We start from the raw sequence: 25,783 nt of genomic DNA, 5'->3' as shown, positions 1-25,783 counted from the left end.
ATCCTCCTCAGGATAGATATAGAGTCTGGGACCATCCTCCTCAGGATTAGATATAGAGTCTGGGACCATCCTCCTCAGGTAGATATAGAGTCTGGGACCATCCTCCTCAGGATAGATAGAGAGTCTGGGACCATCCTCCTCAGGATAGATATAGAGTCTGGGGCCATCCTCCTCAGGTAGATATAGAGTCTGGGACCATCCTCCTCAGGATTAGATATAGAGTCTGGGAACATCCTCCTCAGGTAGATATAGAGTCTGGGACCATCCTCCTCAGGTAGATATAGAGTCTGGGACCATCCTCCTCAGGATTAGATATAGAGTCTGGGACCATCCTCCTCAGGATAGATATAGAGTCTGGGACCATCCTCCTCAGGTAGATATAGAGTCTGGGACCATCCTCCTCAGGATTAGATATAGAGTCTGGGACCATCCTCCTCAGGATTAGATATAGAGTCTGGGACCATCCTCCTCAGGATAGATAGAGAGTCTGGGACCATCCTCCTCAGGATTAGATATAGAGTCTGGGACCATCCTCCTCAGGATAGATATAGAGTCTGGGACCATCCTCCTCAGGATTAGATATAGAGTCTGGGACCATCCTCCTCAGGATTAGATATAGAGTCTGGGACCATCCTCCTCAGGATAGATAGAGAGTCTGGGACCATCCTCCTCAGGATTAGATATAGAGTCTGGGGCCATCCTCCTCAGGATAGAGAGTCTGGGACCATCCTCCTCAGGATAGATAGAGAGTCTGGGGCCATCCTCCTCAGGATAGATATAGAGTCTGGGGCCATCCTCCTCAGGATTAGATATAGAGTCTGGGACCATCCTCCTCAGGATAGATATAGAGTCTGGGACCATCCTCCTCAGGTAGATATAGAGTCTGGGACCATCCTCCTCAGGATAGATATAGAGTCTGGGACCATCCTCCTCAGGATAGATAGATAGTCTGGGACCATCCTCCTCAGGATAGATATAGAGTCTGGGACCATCCTCCTCAGGTAGATATAGAGTCTGGGACCATCCTCCTCAGGATTAGATATAGAGTCTGGGACCATCCTCCTCAGGTAGATATAGAGTCTGGGACCATCCTCCTCAGGATAGATAGAGAGTCTGGGACCATCCTCCTCAGGATAGATATAGAGTCTGGGACCATCCTCCTCAGGATTAGATATAGAGTCTGGGACCATCCTCCTCAGGATAGATAGAGAGTCTGGGACCATCCTCCTCAGGATAGATATAGAGTCTGGGACCATCCTCCTCAGGATAGATATAGAGTCTGGGACCATCCTCCTCAGGATAGATATAGAGTCTGGGACCATCCTCCTCAGGATAGATATAGAGTCTGGGACCATCCTCCTCAGGTAGATATAGAGTCTGGGACCATCCTCCTCAGGATTAGATATAGAGTCTGGGACCATCCTCCTCAGGTAGATATAGAGTCTGGGACCATCCTCCTCAGGATTAGATATAGAGTCTGGGACCATCCTCCTCAGGATTAGATATAGAGTCTGGGACCATCCTCCTCAGGATTAGATATAGAGTCTGGGGCCATCCTCCTCAGGATAGATATAGTGTCTGGGACCATCCTCCTCAGGATAGAGAGTCTGGGACCATCCTCCTCAGGATAGATAGAGAGTCTGGGGCCATCCTCCTCAGGATTAGATATAGAGTCTGGGGCCATCCTCCTCAGGATTAGATATAGAGTCTGGGGCCATCCTCCTCAGGATAGATATAGAGTCTGGGACCATCCTCCTCAGGATAGATATAGAGTCTGGGACCATCCTCCTCAGGATTAGATATAGAGTCTGGGACCATCCTCCTCAGGTAGATATAGAGTCTGGGACCATCCTCCTCAGGTAGATATAGAGTCTGGGACCATCCTCCTCAGGATTAGATATAGAGTCTGGGACCATCCTCCTCAGGATAGATATAGAGTCTGGGACCATCCTCCTCAGGATAGATAGATAGTCTGGGACCATCCTCCTCAGGATAGATATAGAGTCTGGGACCATCCTCCTCAGGTAGATATAGAGTCTGGGACCATCCTCCTCAGGATTAGATATAGAGTCTGGGACCATCCTCCTCAGGATAGATATAGAGTCTGGGGCCATCCTCCTCAGGTAGATATAGAGTCTGGGACCATCCTCCTCAGGATAGATAGAGAGTCTGGGGCCATCCTCCTCAGGTAGATATAGAGTCTGGGACCATCCTCCTCAGGATAGATATAGAGTCTGGGACCATCCTCCTCAGGATAGATAGAGTCTGGGACCATCCTCCTCAGGATTAGATATAGAGTCTGGGACCATCCTCCTCAGGATAGATATAGAGTCTGGGACCATCCTCCTCAGGATAGATAGATAGTCTGGGACCATCCTCCTCAGGTAGATATAGAGTCTGGGACCATCCTCCTCAGGATAGATAGAGAGTCTGGGACCATCCTCCTCAGGATTAGATATAGAGTCTGGGACCATCCTCCTCAGGATAGATAGATAGTCTGGGACCATCCTCCTCAGGTAGATATAGAGTCTGGGACCATCCTCCTCAGGATAGATAGAGAGTCTGGGACCATCCTCCTCAGGATAGATATAGAGTCTGGGACCATCCTCCTCAGGATAGATATAGAGTCTGGGACCATCCTCCTCAGGATTAGATATAGAGTCTGGGACCATCCTCCTCAGGATAGATATAGAGTCTGGGACCATCCTCCTCAGGATAGATAGATAGTCTGGGACCATCCTCCTCAGGATAGATATAGAGTCTGGGACCATCCTCCTCAGGATAGATATAGAGTCTGGGACCATCCTCCTCAGGATTAGATATAGAGTCTGGGACCATCCTCCTCAGGATAGATATAGAGTCTGGGGCCATCCTCCTCAGGATTAGATATAGAGTCTGGGACCATCCTCCTCAGGATAGATAGATAGTCTGGGACCATCCTCCTCAGGATAGAGAGTCTGGGACCATCCTCCTCAGGATTAGATATAGAGTCTGGGACCATCCTCCTCAGGATAGATATAGAGTCTGGGACCATCCTCCTCAGGATAGATAGATAGTCTGGGACCATCCTCCTCAGGATAGATATAGAGTCTGGGACCATCCTCCTCAGGATAGATATAGAGTCTGGGACCATCCTCCTCAGGATTAGATATAGAGTCTGGGACCATCCTCCTCAGGTAGATATAGAGTCTGGGACCATCCTCCTCAGGACCCTCATAGATATTTAATAATGTGTTAAGCACTTTACAGACATTGTTGATAGTAAAGACTTACTCATTATTCAAGTGTGTGTTGTTGGAATATCTCAGGTGTGCGGAAATTATACCTTAAGAATGTTGCTATATTCCTTTTTGATAGAAGCATCGCCAACCGGAAACTCCAAAGAAATAAAAAAAGTAAAAGGACAACGAGACGATGATATGTCATTTTGGTCATATTTTAATCAGCACTTTTCTTCATTATTAACGTTTTCTTTTTTTATTTATTTTTTTACAGTGGCATAGTTTTGAAAAATTGATATTTAATACTGAAAAAAGCAAACCTCACTCTCACACACCCCCTCTCCCCGCCGCCCCTCCCCCCCTTTAATATGCAACGAAATTACAGCAATTTAAACTTTATACAAAAAATGAGTCATTTTATTTATAGCATCAAATTGAACTAACAAAAGAACATGTATATTGAATATTGGCAATGTGTTTTAACGTGTCTTTGATAGAGTGGCAATATACAGTAGGGGAAGATGTCTGGGTCACCAAAGTCTTTATAACACGTTATTACAACTGTTTGCAGCAAACTCAAAGGCCATAACGGTGATCGTTGTATTGTTTTTTTAATGACAGAAGTTTCTTCATTTAACTACCTTTTATTTATTTTTTTTGTTACAAAATGGAAAAATGTAACTACTTTTTGTAATAATAATAATAATAATAATATCAATTAATATAGTATAATATTACCAATAATATCAATTAATATAGTATAATATTACCAATAATATCAATTAATAACAATAATAAATACGCTATCTAGCAACCAGAGTCAATCCCATTTAGAATTCACGTTCAAGAGAATTCTTCAAAGCATGAAAATTAACATGTCAAAGTGTCAAAATGACTGCAACTGATATGAAATGAAAAGCTTTAAATAACAAGTCTTTTATTTTTCTATTTTTACCAAAATGTAATACTTACACATTATATACATGCCTTGTGGTGAAACAAAATGCTTGTTCTTCATCAAACAAATGACAAATAAAAATAAAAAACAATTCAAGAGACTTCTGGAATACTTTAAATAGATATATTGTCTAATATACACATTTTAATGTTTAAGGGTTCTCAAAATTCAACAATATTGTCCACCAGCAATCATCACATTAGCAAAGTCATATACAGCAATATTCACAAGGGCGCGTTAGATCAATAAAGTCACATCGGCTGAGTCCCAAATGGCACCCTATTCCCTTCATAGTGCACTACTTTGACCAACAAAAAAAACCCATATGGACCCTGGTCAAAAGTAGTGCACTATAAACGGAATAAGGTGCCATGTTGTGATGCAACCCCCAATATCAACCTCTTTTATGTTCCCAGAACTTGTAGGATTTGGTTCTTCCAGTCTTTCAGAGAGATAGAAGCTGACCAGTAGTTGTTCATAGAAATGAAAATGAGGTTCAGACCTTTAGTAAAGTTAGTGTGTCAGATACTTTCTGATCCTGCCGGGATTCAACGTGACCGCGGGAAGTGTGGCCTTTCAGCTGTAAAAGGGTTCTACTGATCTAACATACGGAATTGTTTTAAGAGGGTCATCCCATGGATTATATATATATATATATATATATATATATATATATATATATATATATATATATATATATATTTGGAATTTTAGGACCCCTTTAGGTATATAAAAAAACAAGATTAAAGATTGAATTTGTCCCATAGAAAAGCAATGAATAAATGGCATTAAAAAAAAACTGTCTAAAAAATATATCATGAGGAATAAGGTTGTCTGTCCTATATCTAGGAGACTTAAGAAAGCTGTGGAAATATTTCATATTTTTGTATATTTTTTTTAACATATATTTATCTCCTTATATTTGTTGGCACGTAACTACCTCCATACTAGCATTCAGTTGTATGGGTTACCTTTCAGACGAGCAGAACAGAGTTAGCAGGCCCAACCGTTCAGATGCTACAGCACGTTTTTTGTTGTTGAGAAGAAACCCATTTTTCGGGAATGACTCCTGGTCTGACAAACAACGCTGTAGCTCTACCTTGATTTCCTCCGTTGAGCCCGACATCTGCAGCGTTTACTGTGAAGAAAATGTTCGGTCGAACGTCTCTAAAAGCCGCATTGTTGACAACCCGCAGCCATATTGAATCCTGGTACCCGAATCTCCAATTATTGGTCTGAAAACATCAGTGAATTTAGACTCGTATTGAATCCTGAGATAAATGAATTGCTTGGTGCAGAAGTATTTCTCTGTTTGTCTTGAGACTTTGTGCTTTTATTATACTTCTGATTCTCTCTGTTGTTTCTTTCTATATGAGATGAGACTATGGTCTATACTAATATACAAATAAAGCCAAAAGAGGATAACATATCATCATATAATATCCACATTCAAACATAAACAATCATACGGATTGTGCTTCTTTTTCTATTTTTTTTTTTTAAATTAAACTTTTTAAATTGTATTATTATTATTATTTTTTTTTATGTTTTTGTGTCAGTGTTAGAACTATTTAGTTTATTGTACTTCCATCGTTTTCCACAACATGAGAGCCTAATTGTGTGCCTCTCATAACCAATACCATTTTTTTTTTTTACAGTTACAATAAAGCTCCATCACATGTCGTTCACATTGATACATTTCACATGTTCTTCTCTGAAAGCATAATTATTGGCATAGCCAATGATTTCCGGCGTCAGATGAAACACATTTCTTTCCGCTTCCTGATGGAAATATCTGCAAAAGGTATATAACAGGGACGGTGAGGAGAGTAGGGGACACAAAATCCCCCCCCCCCCCCCCCAAAAAAAATAAAAAAATAAAATAAGAGTTGAAACAAACATGACAGAAGCAGATCGAGAACGGTCTGTATATTTAGGCACTGTCAAATAAAACATGACAACAAACAAAGATTTGGGTGCTAAAACCTGAAACAGGATCTGCTCTTTTTAAAAACACGGACGTACATTTGCAGTAAAAACAAGGCAACATTTTTATCGATTTGCTTGTAAAAACCAACCAGTAAAACCAAGCTTGAGCTTTCTCTTTCGGAGAGGAGTTAGGGACAAAGAACTGATTCCTGCACCAGCAGCACTGAGCCAACTGCAGACTGTGTTGGTCGACTGGCAGAGATGGACTGGACATAGGGCAATTCTGGCAAATGCCAGTAGGCCAGAAATATTATAATTTGCTTAATAGTGGGTGCCTCAAGGAAACAAATGGGCTGATGTGTTTGAAGTGCCCCGGGCCGATATCTGGTCCTAGTCCACCCCTGCCTCTGGTGAAAGAAACAAACCAAACAGAAAGAACAGAGGTGGAAACATAAAGGAAAAGACACAGAATGAAACAGAAAGAACAGAGGTGGAAACATAAAGGAAAAGACACAGAATGAAACAGAAAGAACAGAGGTGGAAACATAAAGGAAAAGACAGAATGAAACAGAAAGAACAGAGGTGGAAACATAAAGGAAAAGACAGAATGAAACAGAAAGAACAGAGGTGGAAACATAAAGGAAAAGACACAGAATGAAACAGAAAGAACAGAGGTGGAAACATAAAGGAAAAGACACAGAATGAAACAGAAAGAACAGAGGTGGAAACAAAGGAAAAGACACAGAATGAAACAGAAAGAACAGAGGTGGAAACATAAAGGAAAAGACACAGAATGAAACAGAAAGAACAGAGGTGGAAACATAAAGGAAAAGACACAGAATGAAACAGAAAGAACAGAGGTGGAAACATAAAGGAAAAGACACAGAATGAAACAGAAAGAACAGAGGTGGAAACATAAAGGAAAAGACACAGAATGAAACAGAAAGAACAGAGGTGGAAACATAAAGGAAAAGACACAGAATGAAACAGAAAGAACAGAGGTGGAAACATAAAGGAAAAGACACAGAATGAAACAGAAAGAACAGAGGTGGAAACATAAAGGAAAAGACACAGAATGAAACAGAAAGAACAGAGGAGGTCTAAATGAAGTACTCTTTCTTCTCCTCTGCTGCGTGGTTCCCCTCTGCGTTGATGATGGCTGTGTCTGCATCAGGGGCATCCTCGGATCCTTTAGCCTCGTGTGTTAGGTACGTCCCTGTTCACACACCCACACACAGATACACACACACACACACACACACACACACACACACCGACAGACACACACCGACAGACACACACAGACAGACAGACAGACAGACAGACAGACAGACAGACAGACAGACAGACAGACAGACAGACAGACAGACAGACAGACAGACAGACAGACAGACAGACAGACAGACAGACACACAGACACACAGACAGACACACAGACAGACACACAGACAGACACACAGACAGACAGACACACAGACAGACGCACACACATAGAGATGTTTGTGTCATGTTTTCTATGTTTCTAGCCTTTTATCTTCATTGAAAACTGTTTAAAGATTATTTACATTATGTGGACATTTTTGACAATTTATTAAATATGTTCACATAATTTTACTAAAGTATTGTGGGACTTTACGAGAAGTAAATGACGTCCTTACCTTTATGCCTAGCCAAATACCGCCCTAGAGCTATGATCAAACACAAGGTGATGAACACAACCACAGCCACAACACCTCCGATTAATGCGTGGTCAGGGTCCTGCTGTCCTGGTGCATTGGGATCTGGAGAGAGAGGAGAGAGAGAGAGAGAGAGAGAGAGAGAGAGAGAGAGAGAGAGAGAGAGAGAGAGAGCAGGCAGAGAGAGAGAGAGAGGGAGGGAGGGAGAGAGAGAGAGAGAGTGGAAGAAAGGAGAGACATAAGAAGGGGAAGAAAGGAGAGAGATAAGGAGGGGAAGAGAGATGGAGAGGAGGAATAGAGATGGGGAAAAGGAGGGAGAGAAGAATGGGAAGAGGAGAGATAGAGCGAGAGGAGGAGGGGAAGAGGAGAGACAACAGGTGAGTTTCATGCAGTGGGTTGTTAAAGAGAAACAATGAAAACATCACAGTGTTTCTGAAACATTGTTTCCTGCAGCTGCAGTCGGTGGGTCGGTAAAGAGGAACAATGAAAACATCAAAGTGTTTCTTATTAAACAACATGAACAAAACTGTCATAGCAGTGCAGTGAAAACAATCTTCCAGGATAGATTATTCTTCTTGAATTATTCAGCAGCAGCACTTTTAACAAGGTTGAGTTTAGGCATGTGTAAAACAGGACATTGTGTGAGGGAGGAATTCAACTTTGTATACGTCCCAAACGGCACCCTGTTCCCTTCTAAAATCCACTACTTCTGAAAAGAAGTGCACTATAGAGGATAGGGTGCCATTTGGGATTTGACCCTAATCAATCAGCGGTCGGTCTACTGTAGCTGTTAGCTATGCCTGCTATCCCAACGCAGCCATAACAGGCCCAAACCACTGTCCCTGTCTTGAATCAGAATCAGTGGTGCTGAAGGTCTTTGGTACAGTCTGAAATGGCTTCAGTTTAACCTGAGGCTGACTAGGGGGGCAGAGGGCATCCTGAAACCGATTTACCACCCTACCTGAGCTGGACCCCCTTGTCTCTCTGTGTGTGTGTGTGTGTGTCCTGCTGTAAACTGTGAGCGGTCGGTCTGACATGACTTTATGTGCTACTTCTGTGCTCTGCTCTCATTAGCTCATGGTGATGAATGGCAGAGCCCGCTGCTCAGCTACGCAAAGTCACCCTGAGAGAGAGAGAGAGAGCGACAGAGTGAGAGAACGAGAGAGCTAGAGGGTAAGAGAGATGGGAAGAGAGAGAGAGCGAGAAAGAGACGGTAAAGGAGAGAGAGAGAGAGAGAGAGAGAGAGGGTAAGGGAGAGGGGGAAGATAGAGAGAGAGAGAGAGAGAGAGAGAGAGGGAGATAGAGAGAGGGTAAGGGAGAGGCGGAGACAGAGAAAGAGAAAGGGCAAGGGGGAGGGGGATATAGAGAAAGAGATTGAGCGAGGGTAAGGGAGAGGGGGCGATAGAGAAAGAGAGGGTGAGGGGAAGATAGAGAGGGTGAGGGAGAGATAGAGAAAGAGAGAGAGTGAGGGTAAGGGAGAGGGGGAGATAGAGAGAGGGTAATGGAGAGGGGGAGATAGAGAGAGGGGGAGAGAGAGAGAAAGAGAGGGTGAGGGGGAGATAGAGAAAGAGAGAGAGTGAGGGTAAGGGAGAGGGGGAGATAGAGAGAGAGAAAGGGTAAGGGAGAGGGGGAGATAGAGAGAGAGAGAGGGTAATGGAGAGGGGGAGATAGCGAGAGAGAGAGGGTAATGGAGAGGGGGAGATAGAGAGAGAGGGTAATGGAGAGGGGGAGATAGAGAGAGAGGGTAATGGAGAGGGGGAGATAGAGAGAGGGTAATGGAGAGGGGGAGAGAGAGGGGGTAATGGAGAGGGGGAGATAGAGAGAGAGAGGGTAATGGAGAGGGGGAGATAGAGAGAGAGAGGGTAATGGAAAGGGGGAGATAGAGAGAGAGAGGATAATGGAGAGGGGGAGATAGAGAGAGAGAGAGGGTAATGGAGAGGGGGAGATAGAGAGAGAGAGGGTAATGGAGAGGGGGAGATAGAGAGAGAGGGGGTAATGGAGAGGGGGAGATAGAGAGAGAGAGGGTAATGGAGAGGGGGAGATAGAGAGAGAGAGGGTAATGGAGAGGGGGAGATAGAGAGAGAGAGGGTAATGGAGAGGGGGAGATAGAGAGAGAGAGGGTAATGGAGAGGGGGAGATAGAGAGAGAGAGGGTAATGGAGAGGGGGAGATAGAGAGAGAGAGGGTAATGGAGAGGGGGAGATAGAGAGAGAGGGTAATGGAGAGGGGGAGATAGAGAGAGAGAGGATAATGGAGAGGGGGAGATAGAGAGAGAGGGTAATGGAGAGGGGGAGATAGAGAGAGAGAGGTAATGGAGAGGGGGGAGATAGAGAGAGAGAGGGTAATGGAGAGGGGGAGATAGAGAGAGAGAGGGTAATGGAGAGGGGGAGATAGAGAGAGAGAGGGTAATGGAGAGGGGGAGATAGAGAGAGAGAGGGTAATGGAGAGGGGGAGATAGAGAGAGAGAGGGTAATGGAGAGGGGGAGATAGAGAGAGAGAGGGTAATGGAGAGGGGGAGATAGAGAGAGAGAGAGAGAGGGTAATGGAGAGGGGGAGATAGAGAGAGAGAGAGAGAGGGTAATGGAGAGGGGGAGATAGAGAGAGAGAGGGTAATGGAGAGGGGGAGATAGAGAGAGGGTAATGGAGAGGGGGAGATAGAGAGAGGGTAATGGAGAGGGGGAGATAGAGAGAGAGAGGGTAATGGAGAGGGGGAGATAGAGAGAGAGAGGGTAATGGAGAGGGGGAGATAGAGAGAGAGAGGGTAATGGAGAGGGGGAGATAGAGAGAGAGAGGGTAATGGAGAGGGGGAGATAGAGAGAGAGGGTAATGGAGAGGGGGAGATAGAGAGAGAGGGGGTAATGGAGAGGGGGAGATAGAGAGAGAGAGGGTAATGGAGAGGGGGAGATAGAGAGAGAGAGGGTAATGGAGAGGGGGAGATAGAGAGAGAGAGGGTAATGGAGAGGGGGAGATAGAGAGAGAGAGGGTAATGGAGAGGGGGTGATAGAGAGAGAGAGGGTAATGGAGAGGGGGAGATAGAGAGAGAGAGGGTAATGGAGAGGGGGAGATAGAGAGAGAGAGGGTAATGGAGAGGGGGAGATAGAGAGAGGGTAATGGAGAGGGGGAGATAGAGAGAGAGAGGATAATGGAGAGGGGGAGATAGAGAGAGAGGGGGTAATGGAGAGGGGGAGATAGAGAGAGAGAGGGTAATGGAGAGGGGGAGATAGAGAGAGAGAGGGTAATGGAGAGGGGGAGATAGAGAGAGAGAGGGTAATGGAGAGGGGGAGATAGAGAGAGAGAGGGAAATGGAGAGGGGGAGATAGAGAGAGAGAGGGTAATGGAGAGGGGGAGATAGAGAGAGAGAGGGTAATGGAGAGGGGGAGATAGAGAGAGAGAGGGTAATGGAGAGGGGAGATAGAGAGAGAGAGGATAATGGAGAGGGGGAGATAGAGAGAGAGGGGGTAATGGAGAGGGGGAGATAGAGAGAGAGAGGGTAATGGAGAGGGGGAGATAGAGAGAGAGGGTAATGGAGAGGGGGAGATAGAGAGAGAGAGGTAATGGAGAGGGGGGATAGAGAGAGAGAGGGTAATGGAGAGGGGGAGATAGAGAGAGAGAGGGTAATGGAGAGGGGGAGATAGAGAGAGAGAGGGTAATGGAGAGGGGGAGATAGAGAGAGAGAGGATAATGGAGAGGGGGAGAGAGAGAGAGAGAGGGAGGGGTATTCCTATTTCTGTTCTACCTAGAACATTCCTCATTATTAACACCCAGAAATGTAACTTGTGTTTTTACCCGCCAAGTTTTATATGGAAAAGCACACCATCTCCATAAGGATGAAATGCTATGCAAGACGTACTGTATAATTCATCATCTTGATCTGGATTCACACAGAATGGGGCCACCGTGATGGAACTACCAGCCTCACTCATTGACTACCTCCCAAGTGGTACCCTATTCCCCTACTATCATATTCCCCTATTATCATATTCCCCTATTATCATATTCCCCTACTATCATATTCCCCTATTATCATATTCCCCTATTCCCCTATTATCATATTCCCCTAATCCCCTACTATCATATTCCCCTATTATCATATTCCCCTATTCATCTATTCCCCTATTATCATATTCCCCTAATCCCCTACTATCAAATTCGCCTATTATCATATTCCCCTATTATCATATTCCCCTATTATCATATTCCCCTATTCATCTATTCCCCTATTCATCTATTCCCCTATTATCCAATTCCCCTATTCATCTATTCCCCTTTTCCCCTATTCATCTATTATCCCATTCCCCAATTCTCCTATTCCCTTATGCCCCTATTCTCATATTCTCCTATTCCCCTAATCCCTAATTCTCCTATTTCCCTATTATCATATTCCCCTATTATCCTATTCCCCTATTATCCTATTACCCTATTATCCGATTCCCATATTCCCCTATTCTGATTGAAGTGGATTCAACAAGTGACATCAATAAGGGATCATAGCTTTCACCTGCCATTTGGGACAAAGCCCAGGGATGCAGTCTAGTGTATTAAACCTGTCTGCCTCTCTGTCAGGAACAGGAAGTGTTTGGTAGAGTCATCTAGATAAAAGCTTCAGCTATCTGTTGTTTAATGCATGTGCGTCAGTGCCAAAGGCACAACAAAGGACAACAATAAAAAAACTACGGCCTGAATCTCAAATGAGATCGCGTTCCCTATGTAAGTGCACTACTTTTGACCAGGATTCACAGGGCTCTGGTCAAAAGTAGTGCACTATATAGTGAATAGGGCTCCATTTGGGAGGCAGGCTTAACGTGACATCAGATTGCTGCACACGTGGATTCTCTTCCTTCTCTACGAAGAGCGACAAGGTTAGGGTGACAATATAAATATTTAAAACAGAAATTTACACACATTACAGGACCACAGCCATAAATTGAGAGAGGTGTCTGAGTTCATTAAAATATCATGTCTGTGTCCCAAATGGGAGCCTATTCCCTATAGGCCCTGATGGAAAAATAGTGCACTTTAAAGGAAACAGGGTACCATTTGGAACGCAAGCAATGTGTTGAGGTGAGGAGGTAGAGAAATGTATATTTCCAGGGGACATGTTCTCTTGTGACATCACAATATCCCTCTTCAACATCCAGTCCGCCCGTCTGACAATGACCATGATTACTGATGCCAAGAGGTACCATGGGACATGTTCACTTAGGACATCACAAGGTTGGTGTACTTGGCTTAAACCACACAAAAAGAAGGTAGGCTCCTCCCCTCCTCCCCTACAGGACGTTCTGGCTAAAACAAGTTGAACTTATTTCACTTTATATTCTTAATATTCAAGAGATAGACCATAGATCGGACCTGGTAGATGAAGGTAACACACAGCGTCGTCGTAAAGTATTCAGACCCCTTGACTTTTTTTCTACATTTTGTTACGTTACAGCCTTTATTGTAAAATGGATGAAATTGTTTTTATTTCATAATCAATCTAAACGCAATAAAACCATAATGACAAAGCAATAACAGGTTTTTAGGAAGTTTTGCAAATGTATTGAAAATAAAAAACTTTATGCATTTACATAAGTATTCAGACCCTTTACTCAGCACTTTGTTGAAGCACCATTGGCAGTGATAACAGCCTCGAGTCTTCTTGGGTATGATGCTACAAGCTTGGCACACCTGTATTTGGGAAGTTTCTCCCATTCTTCTCTGTAGATCCTCTCAAGCTCTGTCAGGTTGGATAGGGAGTGTCGCAGCACAGCTATTTTCAGGTCTCTCCAGAGATGTTCGATCGGGTTCAAGTCCGGGCACTAGCCGAGCCACTCAAGGACATTCATAGACTTGTCCCGAAGCCACTCCTACACTGTCTTGGCTGTGTGCTTTGGGTCGTTGTCATGTTGGAAGGTGAACCTTCGCCCCAGTCTGAGGTCCTGAGCACTATGGAGCAGGTTTTCATCAAGGATCTCTCTGTACTTCGCTCTGTTCATCTTTGCCCCGATCCTGACTAGTCTCCCAGTCCATGCCGCTGAAAAACATCCCCACAGCATGATGCTGCCACCACCATGCTTCACCGTGGGGATTGTGCCAGGTTTCCTCCAGATGTGACGCTTGGCATTCAGTCCAAAAAGTTCAATCTTGGTTTCATCAGACCAGAGAATCTTGTTTCTCATGGTCTGAGAGTCTTTAGGTGCCATTAGGCAAACTCCAAGCGGGCTATCATGTGCATTTTACTAAGGAGTTGCTTCCATCTGGCCACTCTACCATAAAGGCCTGATTGGTGGAGTGCTGTTGAGATGGATGTCCTTCTGGAAGGTTCTAGGAGAGGGGGTGACCTCAACAATTTATTGTTAAAACGAGAGGCTACCTGGATCTTTAATTTAAAAACCCTTGCTCCCTTCGGTCTCAACGTAGACTTTGATCTGAAGCCATTCTTGTGATTTTGCGATTGTAAATGTTTTGTAGGCCTACGTAGCCAAATTGTTTCTATGATCATATGCTATCCATTTATGTTTTTTTTTGTATGCTATTTTAATATATGAGAATTAACCAATGATATCAGGCCACATCCGGCCATGATTACAGACACCTGTGTGTGAGTCCTTTGACACTAAATAAACTAATCACCCCGCAGTGCTTGTCATTATACCCTGATGAAGACAGCTTGTCTGTCGAAACGTTGGATATTAACTCATTAAATTATTGCATCTGAGCTCCTAGAGTGTGCGGCTCTCCTTTAATTTTTCATTTCTTCTGGAAGGTTCTCCCATGACCACAGAGGAACTCCAGAGCTCTGTCAGAGTGACCATCGGGTTCTTGGTCACCTCCCTGACCAAAGCCCTTCTCCCCCGATTGCTCAGTTTGGCCGGACGGCCAGCTCTAGGAAGAGTCTTTGTGGTTCCAAACTTCTCCCATTTAAGAATGATGGAGGCCACTGTGTTCTTAGGGACATTCAATGCTGCAGAAATGTTTTGGTACCCTTCCCCAGATCTGTTCCTCAACACAATTCTGTCTCAGAGCTCTACAGACAATTCCTTCAATCTCATGGCTTGGTTTTTACTCTGACATACTGTCACGTCCTGACCATAGTAAGATGTTATTTTCTATGGTAGAGTAGGTCAGGGCGTGACAGGGGGTGTTTTGTGTTTTTCTATATCTATGTTTAGGATCTAGTTTTCTATTTCTATGTTTTTTTGGGGGGGGATGATCTCCAATTAGAGGCAGCTGGTCATCGTTGTCTCTAATTGGAGATCATACTTAAGTAGGGGTTTTTTTTTCCACCTGTGTTTGTGGGTAGTTGTCTTCTGTTTATGTACCTGACAGAACTGTGCGCTTTCGCTTTGTTATTTTTTCTTTAGTGTTCTGAGTAAAAAATAAATATTCATCATGAGCAGTCAACACGCTGCGCTTTGGTCCCCTCTCTACGACAGCCATTACACATACACTGTCAACTGTGGGACCTTTATATAGACAGGTGTGTGTGCCTTTCCAAATCATGTCCAATCAATTGAATTTACCCCGGTTGGACTCCAATCAAGTTGTAGAAACACCTCAAGGATGATCAATGGAAACAGGATGCATCTGAGCTGAATTTAGAGTCTCATAGCAAAGGGTCTGAATACTTATGTAAATAAGGTATTTCATAAAAAAAAAACTAATTTTTATAACTTTGCAAACAGTTCTAAAAACCTGTTTTCGATGTTTCTTTATGGGGTACAGTGTGTAGATTGCTGAGGATTTTTTATTGATTTAATCTATTTCAGAATAAGGCTTTAACGTAACAAAATGTGTAAAAAGTCAAGGGGTCTGAATACTTCCCCAAGGCACTGTATCTACATGCCCATCCCAAATAGCAACCTGTTCCCCAATAGTGCTCTGCTGAAATGTAGTGCACTATATAGGGAATAGGGCTGTAGTATAATGTAGTGCACTATATAGGGAATACAGTGTAATTTGGAATGCACACACACAGAGACTCGCTGGGGTAGAAACCAATCAATGACTGAACTCTCCCACTAAGCAGCCAATTAGGTGGTCCATTAAACGATTAAGACACCAGCCACGGCCGGCCGGGCCCGGCCCATTGGGCAGGATTAGAATGTTCTGAGGTAAACTGACCAAGACGCACCTCCAACAACACATAACACCTCACATAATTCTACCCCGTGACAATGACAAGGGCTTTTTTTTTAGGTGAGCATTGATGCCACCGTGTGATAAGCAGTGCCCACTTTGTCAAATTGCAGGTGAGCAAAAAATAATTCGGTTGTCCATTCCCAGCATGGACAGCTATTTTTTGGTGCAGTCTTTGATTTCCACATCCACAGACATTGGTTCTTGTTCCGGTCCGGACCAAATCTGAACCAATCATAGACGTCTATATAAACGATATATTTTCAACTTTCATTCAGAATCCAAAATTTGTCTGATTTCAACATCCTGGCAAATATGTATTTTAAACATACGGAAAATACATATTTTCACCTTTCATTCAGAACCTAAATTGATCCTAACTTCCACTTCTGGAAAATACATAATTTTGCTGTATTTTTTGGTCTTGCCTAGTACCGCAGAACAGCAAGGACCGGCCCCGACCTTATCCGGAACACGTTAGATATTTCTACAGTCATAACATTCATCTAAACATCCTCCATTCATAGCTAAAGCTAAAAAAAAAAACATGTGCACTATTCCAACACGCAATATCATGGTATCATACCCAATTAGGTACCCCATTTACTATTTAGTGCACTAGTTTTTAACCGGGGGCCCACTGAAAGTAGTGTACTATATAAGGAATAGGGTACAAATTGACAAGGAGCTATGGAGCTCATAATCATTATGGTATTGTGAAAGATTTCTAAGATGTGATCGTCGGTCTCGGATTATGATCATTGACCACAAATTACAGTGGCATTGCAGATGCCTTTTTTTTCTCTCTTCTTCTTCATGCATTTCTTTAAGATGAATCTACAGATGGTGCAGTATTGTATAAAACCCCAACAACCCTTTTTCTTCACGGATCAGAATTGTCTGGAAGGACCATGAAAAAGGAGCCGGTAATGGTAAGGATTCTGAAGGATTCGTATACAGGCGGAGAAGCACACAAGATCATGCAATTTCAAGATGATGCCAGCTAAAAAAGATGGAACAATACGCATGTGACTGTGGAAGATACAAAGAAGATGTTCTTTAGGTTTCGTAATAGAGTGTGGGCCAGGGCCAATGTTCATTGTGCCTGTCGTGTTAGAGGCTGAATAATACAGTGGCAGATAGCCTAGAAAGGCATCGCGTGTGGAACAGACTCACTCAACTCCATGCAAGGTTATGGTTAGACCCATGTGGAGCAGACTCACTCAACTCCATGCAAGCTGATGGTTAGACTCATGTGGAGCAGACTGACTCAACTCCATGCAAGGTGATGGTTAGACTCATGTGGAGCAGACTGACTCAACTCCATGCAAGGTGATGGTTAGACTCATGTGGAGCAGACTGACTCAACTCCATGCAAGGTGATGGTTAGACTCATGTGGAGCAGACTGACTCAACTCCATGCAAGGTGATGGTTAGACCCATGTGGAGCAGACTGACTCAACTCCATGCAAGGTTACGGTTAGACTCATGTGGAGCAGACTGACTCAACTCCATGCAAGGTGATGGTTAGACCCATGTGGAGCAGACTGACTCAACTCCATGCAAGGTTACGGTTAGACTCATGTGGAGCAGACTGACTCAACTCCATGCAAGGTTACGGTTAGACTCATGTGGAGCAGACTGACTCAACTCCATGCAAGGTTACGGTTAGACTCATGTGGAGCAGACTGACTCAACTCCATGCAAGGTTACGGTTAGACTCATGCTGTGTGATAGGAAGTTTATGGGCAAATCTGAAATGGCAACCTTTATAGGGCTCTGGACACAAGTAGTGCCCTATATTGCAGGGAACAGGGCGCCATTTGGGACGCTGGCTGTAGCGTGGTCAGTGTCGGGCTCTACAGAACAACCGGCAATGTGTGACCTCACATGTATGACCTCACATCGATCAATCAATCAATCAATCAATCAATCAATCAATCAATCAATCAATCAATCAAATGTATTTATAAAGCCTTTTTTTTTTTTACATCAGCCGATGTCACAAAGTGCTGCACATGTACCACCTCACATGTATGACCTCACATATATGACCTCACATCCTGATTGCAATTATGACCTGACAGCGGGCTAGCAGCGGGATATTTACCTGTGGTGGGCTCTGGTAAGTCTTTGGCTGTTGCCATGGTTGCAGACATTGACGCAGAGGAAGAGGAAGGAAGGGAAGACGAGGGGAGAACAACATAATATCAGACCACATAAAGATGAAATCGTAGAATGAGGCATGGAGGAGGGGATCTGGGGTTACCGTGCTCTTAGATTGTCGACACAGACAGACAGACGGACGGACGGTCAGACAGACAAAGCGGGGTAACACAGTGGCCCAAAGCGAAGCTCACTTCAAGCTCAACTGACAGAACCAGAAGAAGCCCGCTGAACGTTGGGGGGGGGGGGGGGGGGGGTTCTTTGGAGACATCACAGTGACAGCAGTACAAGGCCCAGTGACACACACAAACAGTCAGGATGACAACGATGACAATCAACCACAAGGTATTCAAAGTCTACTCACTGTTATGGGGTAAAAAGGCTATGGCAGACAGCTCTTAAAATAGTAGTAGAGATTGTAGACTCTAAAAAAGGTGCTATCTAGAACCTAAAATGGTTCTTCGGCTGTCCACATAGGAGAACCATTTGAGGAACTCTTTTTTTGGTTCCTGGCAGGAACCCCTCTGGTTCCAGGTAGAACCCATTCCACAGAGGGTTCTATATGGAACCAAAAATAGTTCTCCTAAAGGTACACCAAGAACCATTTTGGAACCCTTTTTTCTAAGAGTGTAGCTCTGTTGGAAATGTCACTGTCTATTAAACCAGCCGTCTGGGTATCAGCTGTCTGGGTATCAACTGTCTGGGTATCAACTGTCTGGTATCAACTGTTTGGTATCAACTGTCTGGGTATCAGCTGTCTGGGTATCAGCTGTCTGGGTATTAACTGTCTGGGTATCAACGGTATATTAAACTAACTGTCTGGGTATCAACTGTCTGGGTATCAGCTGTCTGGGTATCAACTGTCTGGGTATCAGCTGTCTGGGTATCACCTGTCTGGGTATCAACTGTCTGGGTATCAACTGTCTGGGTATCAGCTGTCTGGGTATCAGCTGTCTGGGTATCAACTGTCTGGGTATCAACTGTCTGGGTATCAGCTGTCTGGGTATCAGCTGTCTGGGTATCAACTGTCTGGGTATCAACTGTCTGGGTATCAGCTGTCTGGGTATCAACTGTCTGGGTATCAGCTGTCTGGGTATCAACGGTCTATTAAACTAACTGTCTGGGTATCAACTGTCTGGGTATCAGCTGTCTGGGTATCAACGGTCAATTAAACTAACTGTCTGGGTATCAACTCTCTGGGTATCAGCTGTCTGGGTATCAGCTGTCTGGGTATTAACTCTCTGGGTATCAGCTGTCTGGTATCAGCTGTCTGGGTATCAGCTGTCTGGGTATCAACTGTCTGGGTACCAGCTGTCTGGGTAAAACAGTCTGGGTATCAGCCATCTGGGTATCAACTGTCTGGGTATCAGCCGTCTGGGTATCAGCTGTCTGGGTATCAGCCGTCTGGGTATCAACTGTCTGGTATCAACTGTCTGGTATCAGCTGTCTGGTATCAGCTGTCTGGGTATCAGCTGTCTGGGTATCAGCTGTCTGGGTATCAACTGTCTGGGTATCAACTGTCTGGGTATCAGCTGTCTGGGTATCAGCTGTCTGGGTATCAGCTGTCTGGGTATCAGCTGTCTGGTTATTAACTCTCTGGGTATCAGCTGTCTGGGTATCAGCTGTCTGGGTATTAACTCTCTGGGTATCAGCTGTCTGGTATCAGCTGTCTGGGTATCAACTGTCTGGGTGTCAACAGTCTGGGTATCAGCCATCTGGGTATCAACTGTCTGGGTATCAGCTGTCTGGGTATCAACTGTCTGGGTATCAACTGTCTGGGTATCAACTGTCTGGGTATCAACTGTCTGGGTATCAGCTGTCTGGGTATCAGCTGTCTGGGTATCAACTGTCTGGGTATCAACTGTCTGGGTATCAGCTGTCTGGGTATCAGCTGTCTGGGTATCAGCTGTCTGGGTATCAGCTGTCTGGGTATCAACTGTCTGGGTATCAACGGTCTATTAAACTAACTGTCTGGGTATCAACGGTATATTAAACTAACTGTCTGGGTATCAGCTGTCTGGGTATCAGCTGTCTGGTTATCAACTGTCTGGTTATCAACTGTCTTGATATCAGCTATATGGGTACATTAGACCTGATCACTCTCTATTTCCCTCTACATTTTTTATGTTAAATGGACAGGGTGAAGGAGCACTCACTCTCCAACCAAGTTACATGACTTGAGAAGCAAACTCAAGTGAAGAGGAAAGTCTACAACTCTTGGTTCTTTATTGTATTTTGTCTTTATCAGACAGCATTAGTCTTATTTTTCACACTCACCACGATGGATATGAATGCAAACCAGCTGTATGCAGCTAGAGTACAGCCATGCTTTCTGGGGCTGTATATATCAAGCGTAGGAGTGCTGATCGAGGATCAGCTCCCCACCTGTCCATGTCATGTTATTGTTGCAAGTGGTGCAGCGGTCTAAGGCACTGCATCTCAGTGCAAGAGGTATCACTACAGTCCCCGGTTCGAATCCAGGCTGCATCACATCCGGCCGTGATTGGGAGTCCCTTAGGGAAGTGTACAATTGTCCCAGCGTCGTCCGGGTTTGGCTGGGGGTAGGCCGTCATTGTAAATAAGAATTTGTTCTTAACTGACTTGCCTAGTTAAATAAAGGTTAAATAAATTTAAAAAAAAAAATAAATCTGACCTTAAAGGCAAAACAAATCCTAAATCAGCATTTCTACACTGAGACAATTGATATATACGGCCCCTGCTCTTACAGCATGACAACTGTGTCTCATTAGGTCAACTCTCCTTCCTATTTCCATAGGAAGACCTAGTGGAAAAACAACAACATGTATTCAACGACAGCTTCTGTTCTCTTGTGAATCCAACTATGGGATTCTGAATGCATAAACCCTTTCCAAGCAGCAGAGCACAGTGAAGGGAGGCTACCTCCTCTAACGCTCTACGTTCCAAGCAGCAGAGCACAGTGAAGGGAGGCTACCTCCTCTAACGCTCTACGTTCCAAGCAGCAGAGCACAGTGAAGGGAGGCTACCTCCTCTAACGCTCTACGTTCCAAGCAGCAGAGCACAGTGAAGGGAGGCTACCTCCTCTAACGCTCTACGTTCCAAGCAGCAGAGCACAGTGAAGGGAGGCTACCTCCTCTAACGCTCTACGTTCCAAGCAGCAGAGCACAGTGAAGGGAGGCTACCTCCTCTAACGCTCTACGTTCCAAGCAGCAGAGCACAGTGAAGGGAGGCTACCTCCTCTAACGCTCTACGTTCCAAGCAGCAGAGCACAGTGAAGGGAGGCTACCTCCTCTAACGCTCTACGTTCCAAGCAGCAGAGCACAGTGAAGGGAGGCTACCTCCTCTAACGCTCTACGTTCCAAGCAGCAGAGCACAGTGAAGGGAGGCTACCTCCTCTAACGCTCTACGTTCCAAGCAGCAGAGCACAGTGAAGGGAGGCTACCTCCTCTAACGCTCTACGTTCCAAGCAGCAGAGCACAGTGAAGGGAGGCTACCTCCTCTAACGCTCTACGTTCCAAGCAGCAGAGCACAGTGAAGGGAGGCTACCTCCTCTAACGCTCTACGTTCCAAGCAGCAGAGCACAGTGAAGGGAGGCTACCTCCTCTAACGCTCTACGTTCCAAGCAGCAGAGCACAGTGAAGGGAGGCTACCTCCTCTAACGCTCTACGTTCCAAGCAGCAGAGCACAGTGAAGGGAGGCTACCTCCTCTAACGCTCTACGTTCCAAGCAGCAGAGCACAGTGAAGGGAGGCTACCTCCTCTAACGCTCTACGTTCCAAGCAGCAGAGCACAGTGAAGGGAGGCCAGCTTCTCTAACGCTCTACTTTCTAAACGGAAGATTACAGTGAAGGGGGGCCACCTTCTCTAACGCTCTACTTTCTAAACGGCAAAACACGGTGAAGGTTGGCCAGCTTCTCTAACGCTCTACTTCTCTAAAAGCTTTTGATCCATCTTTGAGGGATTATGTTGCATGTGGCCCTCATTTGAGCATGGACACACACACACGCACACACACACGCACGCACGCACACACACACGCACGCACACACACACACACACACGCACGCACACACGCACGCACACACACACACAAGCACACACATGCGCACACGCACGCGCACAAACACACATTCACACACACACACACACACACACACAAAATAATTGCAGACATAATGAGGTCTTAAATAAGAACTGGGGTTTGCGGAAATATTGCATAGTATATTTTGCATTCCACAGTTTTCTCTGTAGAAAGCCCTGTCAAGTTGTTGTGGGAAGACCTGACAGAAATATGTGTTTGAAAAAGGCTTTGGATTTATGGATTTTACTGGTTTACCAGGCGAGTGAAGAGAAAATCCATTCACTGACTGTGTCCCAAATGCAACCCTATTCCCTATATAGTGCACTACATATGACTAATGCCCTATGGTCCCTAGTCAAAAGTAGTACACCAAAGAGGGAATAGGGTGCCAATTGCGACACAGATACTGTCTCTTTCTTTACAGAAAATTGCTCTCCTGGCTCCATTGCCAACAGGGTCTGGAGTGAACCAATGGAACACGTGCTGATTCTGAAAAAGCAGAGCGAGTTATAAATATATTACAAATCTGAGCATCTTTCCTCAACCTCCGTGTCTCACAAACCTCCAACTTTCCTCAACCTCTGTGGCTCACAAACCTCCAGCTTTCCTCAACCACTGTGGCTCACAAACCTCCAGCTGTCCTCAACCTCTGTGACTGACCAACCTCCAGCTGTCCTCAACTTGTGTGGCTCACAAATCTCCAGCTTTCCTCAACCTCTGTGGCTCACAAACCTCCAGCTGCCATCATCCTCTGTGGCTCACACATCTCCAGCTGTCATCATCCTCTGTGGCTCACACATCTCCAGCTGTCATCATCCTCTGTGGCTCACACATCTCCAGCTCTCCTTAGCCTCTGTGTCTCACCAACCTCCACCTTTCCTCAACCTCTGTGTCTCAAAAAGCTCCACTTTTCCTCAACATCTGTGGCTTGCAAGCCTCCAGCTGTCCTCGACCTCTGTGGCTCGCAAACCTCCAGCTCTTCTAAACCTCTGTAGCTCATAGACCAGCTGTCCTCAACCTCTCTGGCTCACAAACCTCCAGCTTTCTTCAACCTCTGTGGCTCGCAAACCTCCAGCTTTCTTCAACCTCTGCGGTTCGCAAACCTCCAGCTCTCCTCAACCTCTGTGGCTCATAAACCTCCAGCTGACATCAACCTCTGTGTCTCATAAACCTCCAGCTGTCCTCAACCTCTGTGGCTCACAAATCTCCAGCTCTCCTTAACCTCTTTATTTCACCAACCACCTGCTCTTCTAAACCTCTGTGGCTCGCAAACCTTCAGCTGTCCTCAACCTCTGTGTCTCACAAACCTTCTGCTTTCCTTAACCTCTGTGGCTCAGAAATCTCCAGCTCTCTTAACCTCTGTGTCTCACCAATATCCAGCTGTCCTCAACCACTGTGGCTCACAAACCTCCAGCTGTCCTCAACCTCTGTGACTGACCAACCTCCAGCTGTCCTCAACTTGTGTGGCTCACAAATCTCCAGCTTTCCTCAACCTCTGTGGCTCACAAACCTCCAGCTGCCATCATCCTCTGTGGCTCACACATCTCCAGCTGCCATCATCCTCTGTGGCTCACACATCTCCAGCTGCCATCATCCTCTGTGGCTCACACATCTCCAGCTGTCCTCAACCTCTGTGGCTCGCAAACCTCCAGCTTTCTTCAACCTCTGTGGTTCGCAAACCTCCAGCTCTCCTCAACCTCTGTATCTCACCAATCTCCAGCTGTCCTCAAGCTCTGTGGCTCGCAAACCTCCAGCTGTCCTCAACCTCTGTGGCTCATAAACCTCCAGCTGACATCAACCTCTGTGGTTCGCAAACCTCCAGCTGACATCAACCTCTGTGGCTCATAAACCTTCAGCTGTCCTCAACCTCTGTGTCTCACAAACCTCCAGCTTTCCTCAACCTCTGTGTCTCACAAACCTTCTGCTTTCCTTAACCTCTGTGGCTCAGAAATCTCCAGCTCTCTTAACCTCTGTGTCTTACCATCCTCCAGCTGTCCTCAACCTCTGTGGCTCACAAAGATCCACTTATCCACAACTTCTGTGGCTCGAAAACCTCCAGCTGTCCTCAACCTCTGTTGCTCACAAACCTCCAGCTGACATCAACCTCTGTGGCTCACAAATCTCCAGCTCTCTTTAACCTCTGTGTCTCACCAATATCCAGCTGTCCTCAACCTCTATGGCTCACAAACCTCCAGCTCTCAAACTCTATGGCTCAAAAACTTCCAGCTTTCCTTAACCTCTGTGGCTCACAAATCTCCAGCTCTCTTTAACCTCTGTGTCTCACCATTATCCAGCTATCCTCAACCTCTATGGCTCACAAACCTCCAGCTCTCCTCAGGCTCTGTGGCTCAGAAATCTCCAGCTCTCCTTAACCCCTGTGTTTTACCAACCTCCAGCTCTCCTCAACCTCTGTGGCTCACAAACCTCCAGCTGTCCTCAACCTCTGTGGCTCACAAATCTCCAGCTGTCCTCAACCTCTGTGGTTCTCAAACCTCCTGATTGCCTCAACCTCGGAGGCTCGCCAACTTCCAGCTTTCCTCAACCTCTGTGTCTCACAAACCTCTTGCTTTCCTCAACCTCTGTGTCTCACAAACCTCCAGCTTTCCTTAACCTCTGTGGCTCACAAACCTCCAGCTGTCCTCAACCTCTGTGGCTCACAAATCTCCAGCTGTCCTCAACCTCTGTGGTTCACAAACCTCCAGCTGTCCTCAACCTCTGTGGCTCACAAACCTCCAGCTGTCCTCAACCTCTGTGGCTCACAAACCTCCAGCTGTCCTCAACCTCTGTGGCTCACAAATCTCCAGCTCTCTTTAACCTCTGTGTCTCACCATTATCCAGCTGTCCTCAACCTCTGTGGCTCACAAATCTCCAGCTCTCTTTAACCTCTGTGTCTCACCATTATCCAGCTGTCCTCAACCTCTGTGGCTCACAAACCTCCAGCTCTCCTCAGGCTCTGTGGCTCAGAAATCTCCATTTCTCCTTAACCCCTGTGTTTTACCAACCTCCAGCTGTCCTCAACCTTTGTGGCTCACAAAGCTCCACTTTTCCTCAACTTCTGTGGCTCACAAACCTCCAGCTGTCCTCAACCTCTGTGGCTCACAAATCTCCAGCTGTCCTCAACCCCTGTGGTTCGCAAACCTCCAGCTGTCCTCAACCTCAGTGGCTCACAAACCTCCAGCTGTCCTCAACCTCTGTGGATCGCAAACCTCCAGCTGTCCTCAACTTCTGTGGCTCACAAATCTCCAGCTGTCCTCAACCTCTGTGTCTCGCAAACCTTCATCTTTCCTTAACCTCCGTGTCTCACAAACCTCCAGCTTGTGGTGATGGTGGTGGTGGATAATGGGCGTGGTTATGGTTAAGATTAAGGTTAGTTCTTGGGAAGCTGATCTTAGATCTGTAGCTATTGGTAGTGGTGGTGGGAGTCTGGTGAAAGAAACACAAACAATCTTGAACAAAAGCAAGTGGAACTAAGGAAATGATAAAGGATGTGAACATAGCAGAAATAGGTCTTACTAAGCACAATGAAATGAAACAATGAATGAAATCACAGTATACTAAAGATGATAAATGGCTTGAAAATAGACACAAAAATGAAAAATAATAATGTATGATAGAATGCTTCTTAGTAAACCAAGCATTTAGCTACTACATTAT

General features: G+C 45.3%; 1 protein-coding gene across 1 annotated transcript in view; it reads right to left on the bottom strand.

Moving 5' to 3' along the window:
* Window positions 1-4,904: 4,904 nt before the first annotated feature.
* The window catches only part of cadm2b (cell adhesion molecule 2b), a 468,536-nt gene continuing 447,657 nt past the window's right edge, over window positions 4,905-25,783 (bottom strand). Inside the window, exons 9-10 of the mRNA XM_082966808.1 lie at window positions 7,767-7,889; window positions 4,905-7,324 (exon numbers count right to left, since the gene is read on the bottom strand). Of these exons, the coding sequence (XP_082822934.1) occupies window positions 7,209-7,324; window positions 7,767-7,889 (239 nt within the window). The 3' untranslated portion in view covers window positions 4,905-7,208. The remainder of the gene's footprint in view (window positions 7,325-7,766; window positions 7,890-25,783) is intronic.

Source organism: Salmo salar, chromosome 20 (assembly GCF_965601325.2).
Source record: "Salmo salar chromosome 20, fSalSal1, whole genome shotgun sequence".
Lineage (NCBI taxonomy): Eukaryota > Metazoa > Chordata > Actinopteri > Salmoniformes > Salmonidae > Salmo > Salmo salar.
Note: the sequence above shows the minus strand (reverse complement) of the source record. Positions and strands in the feature narration are given on the sequence as shown.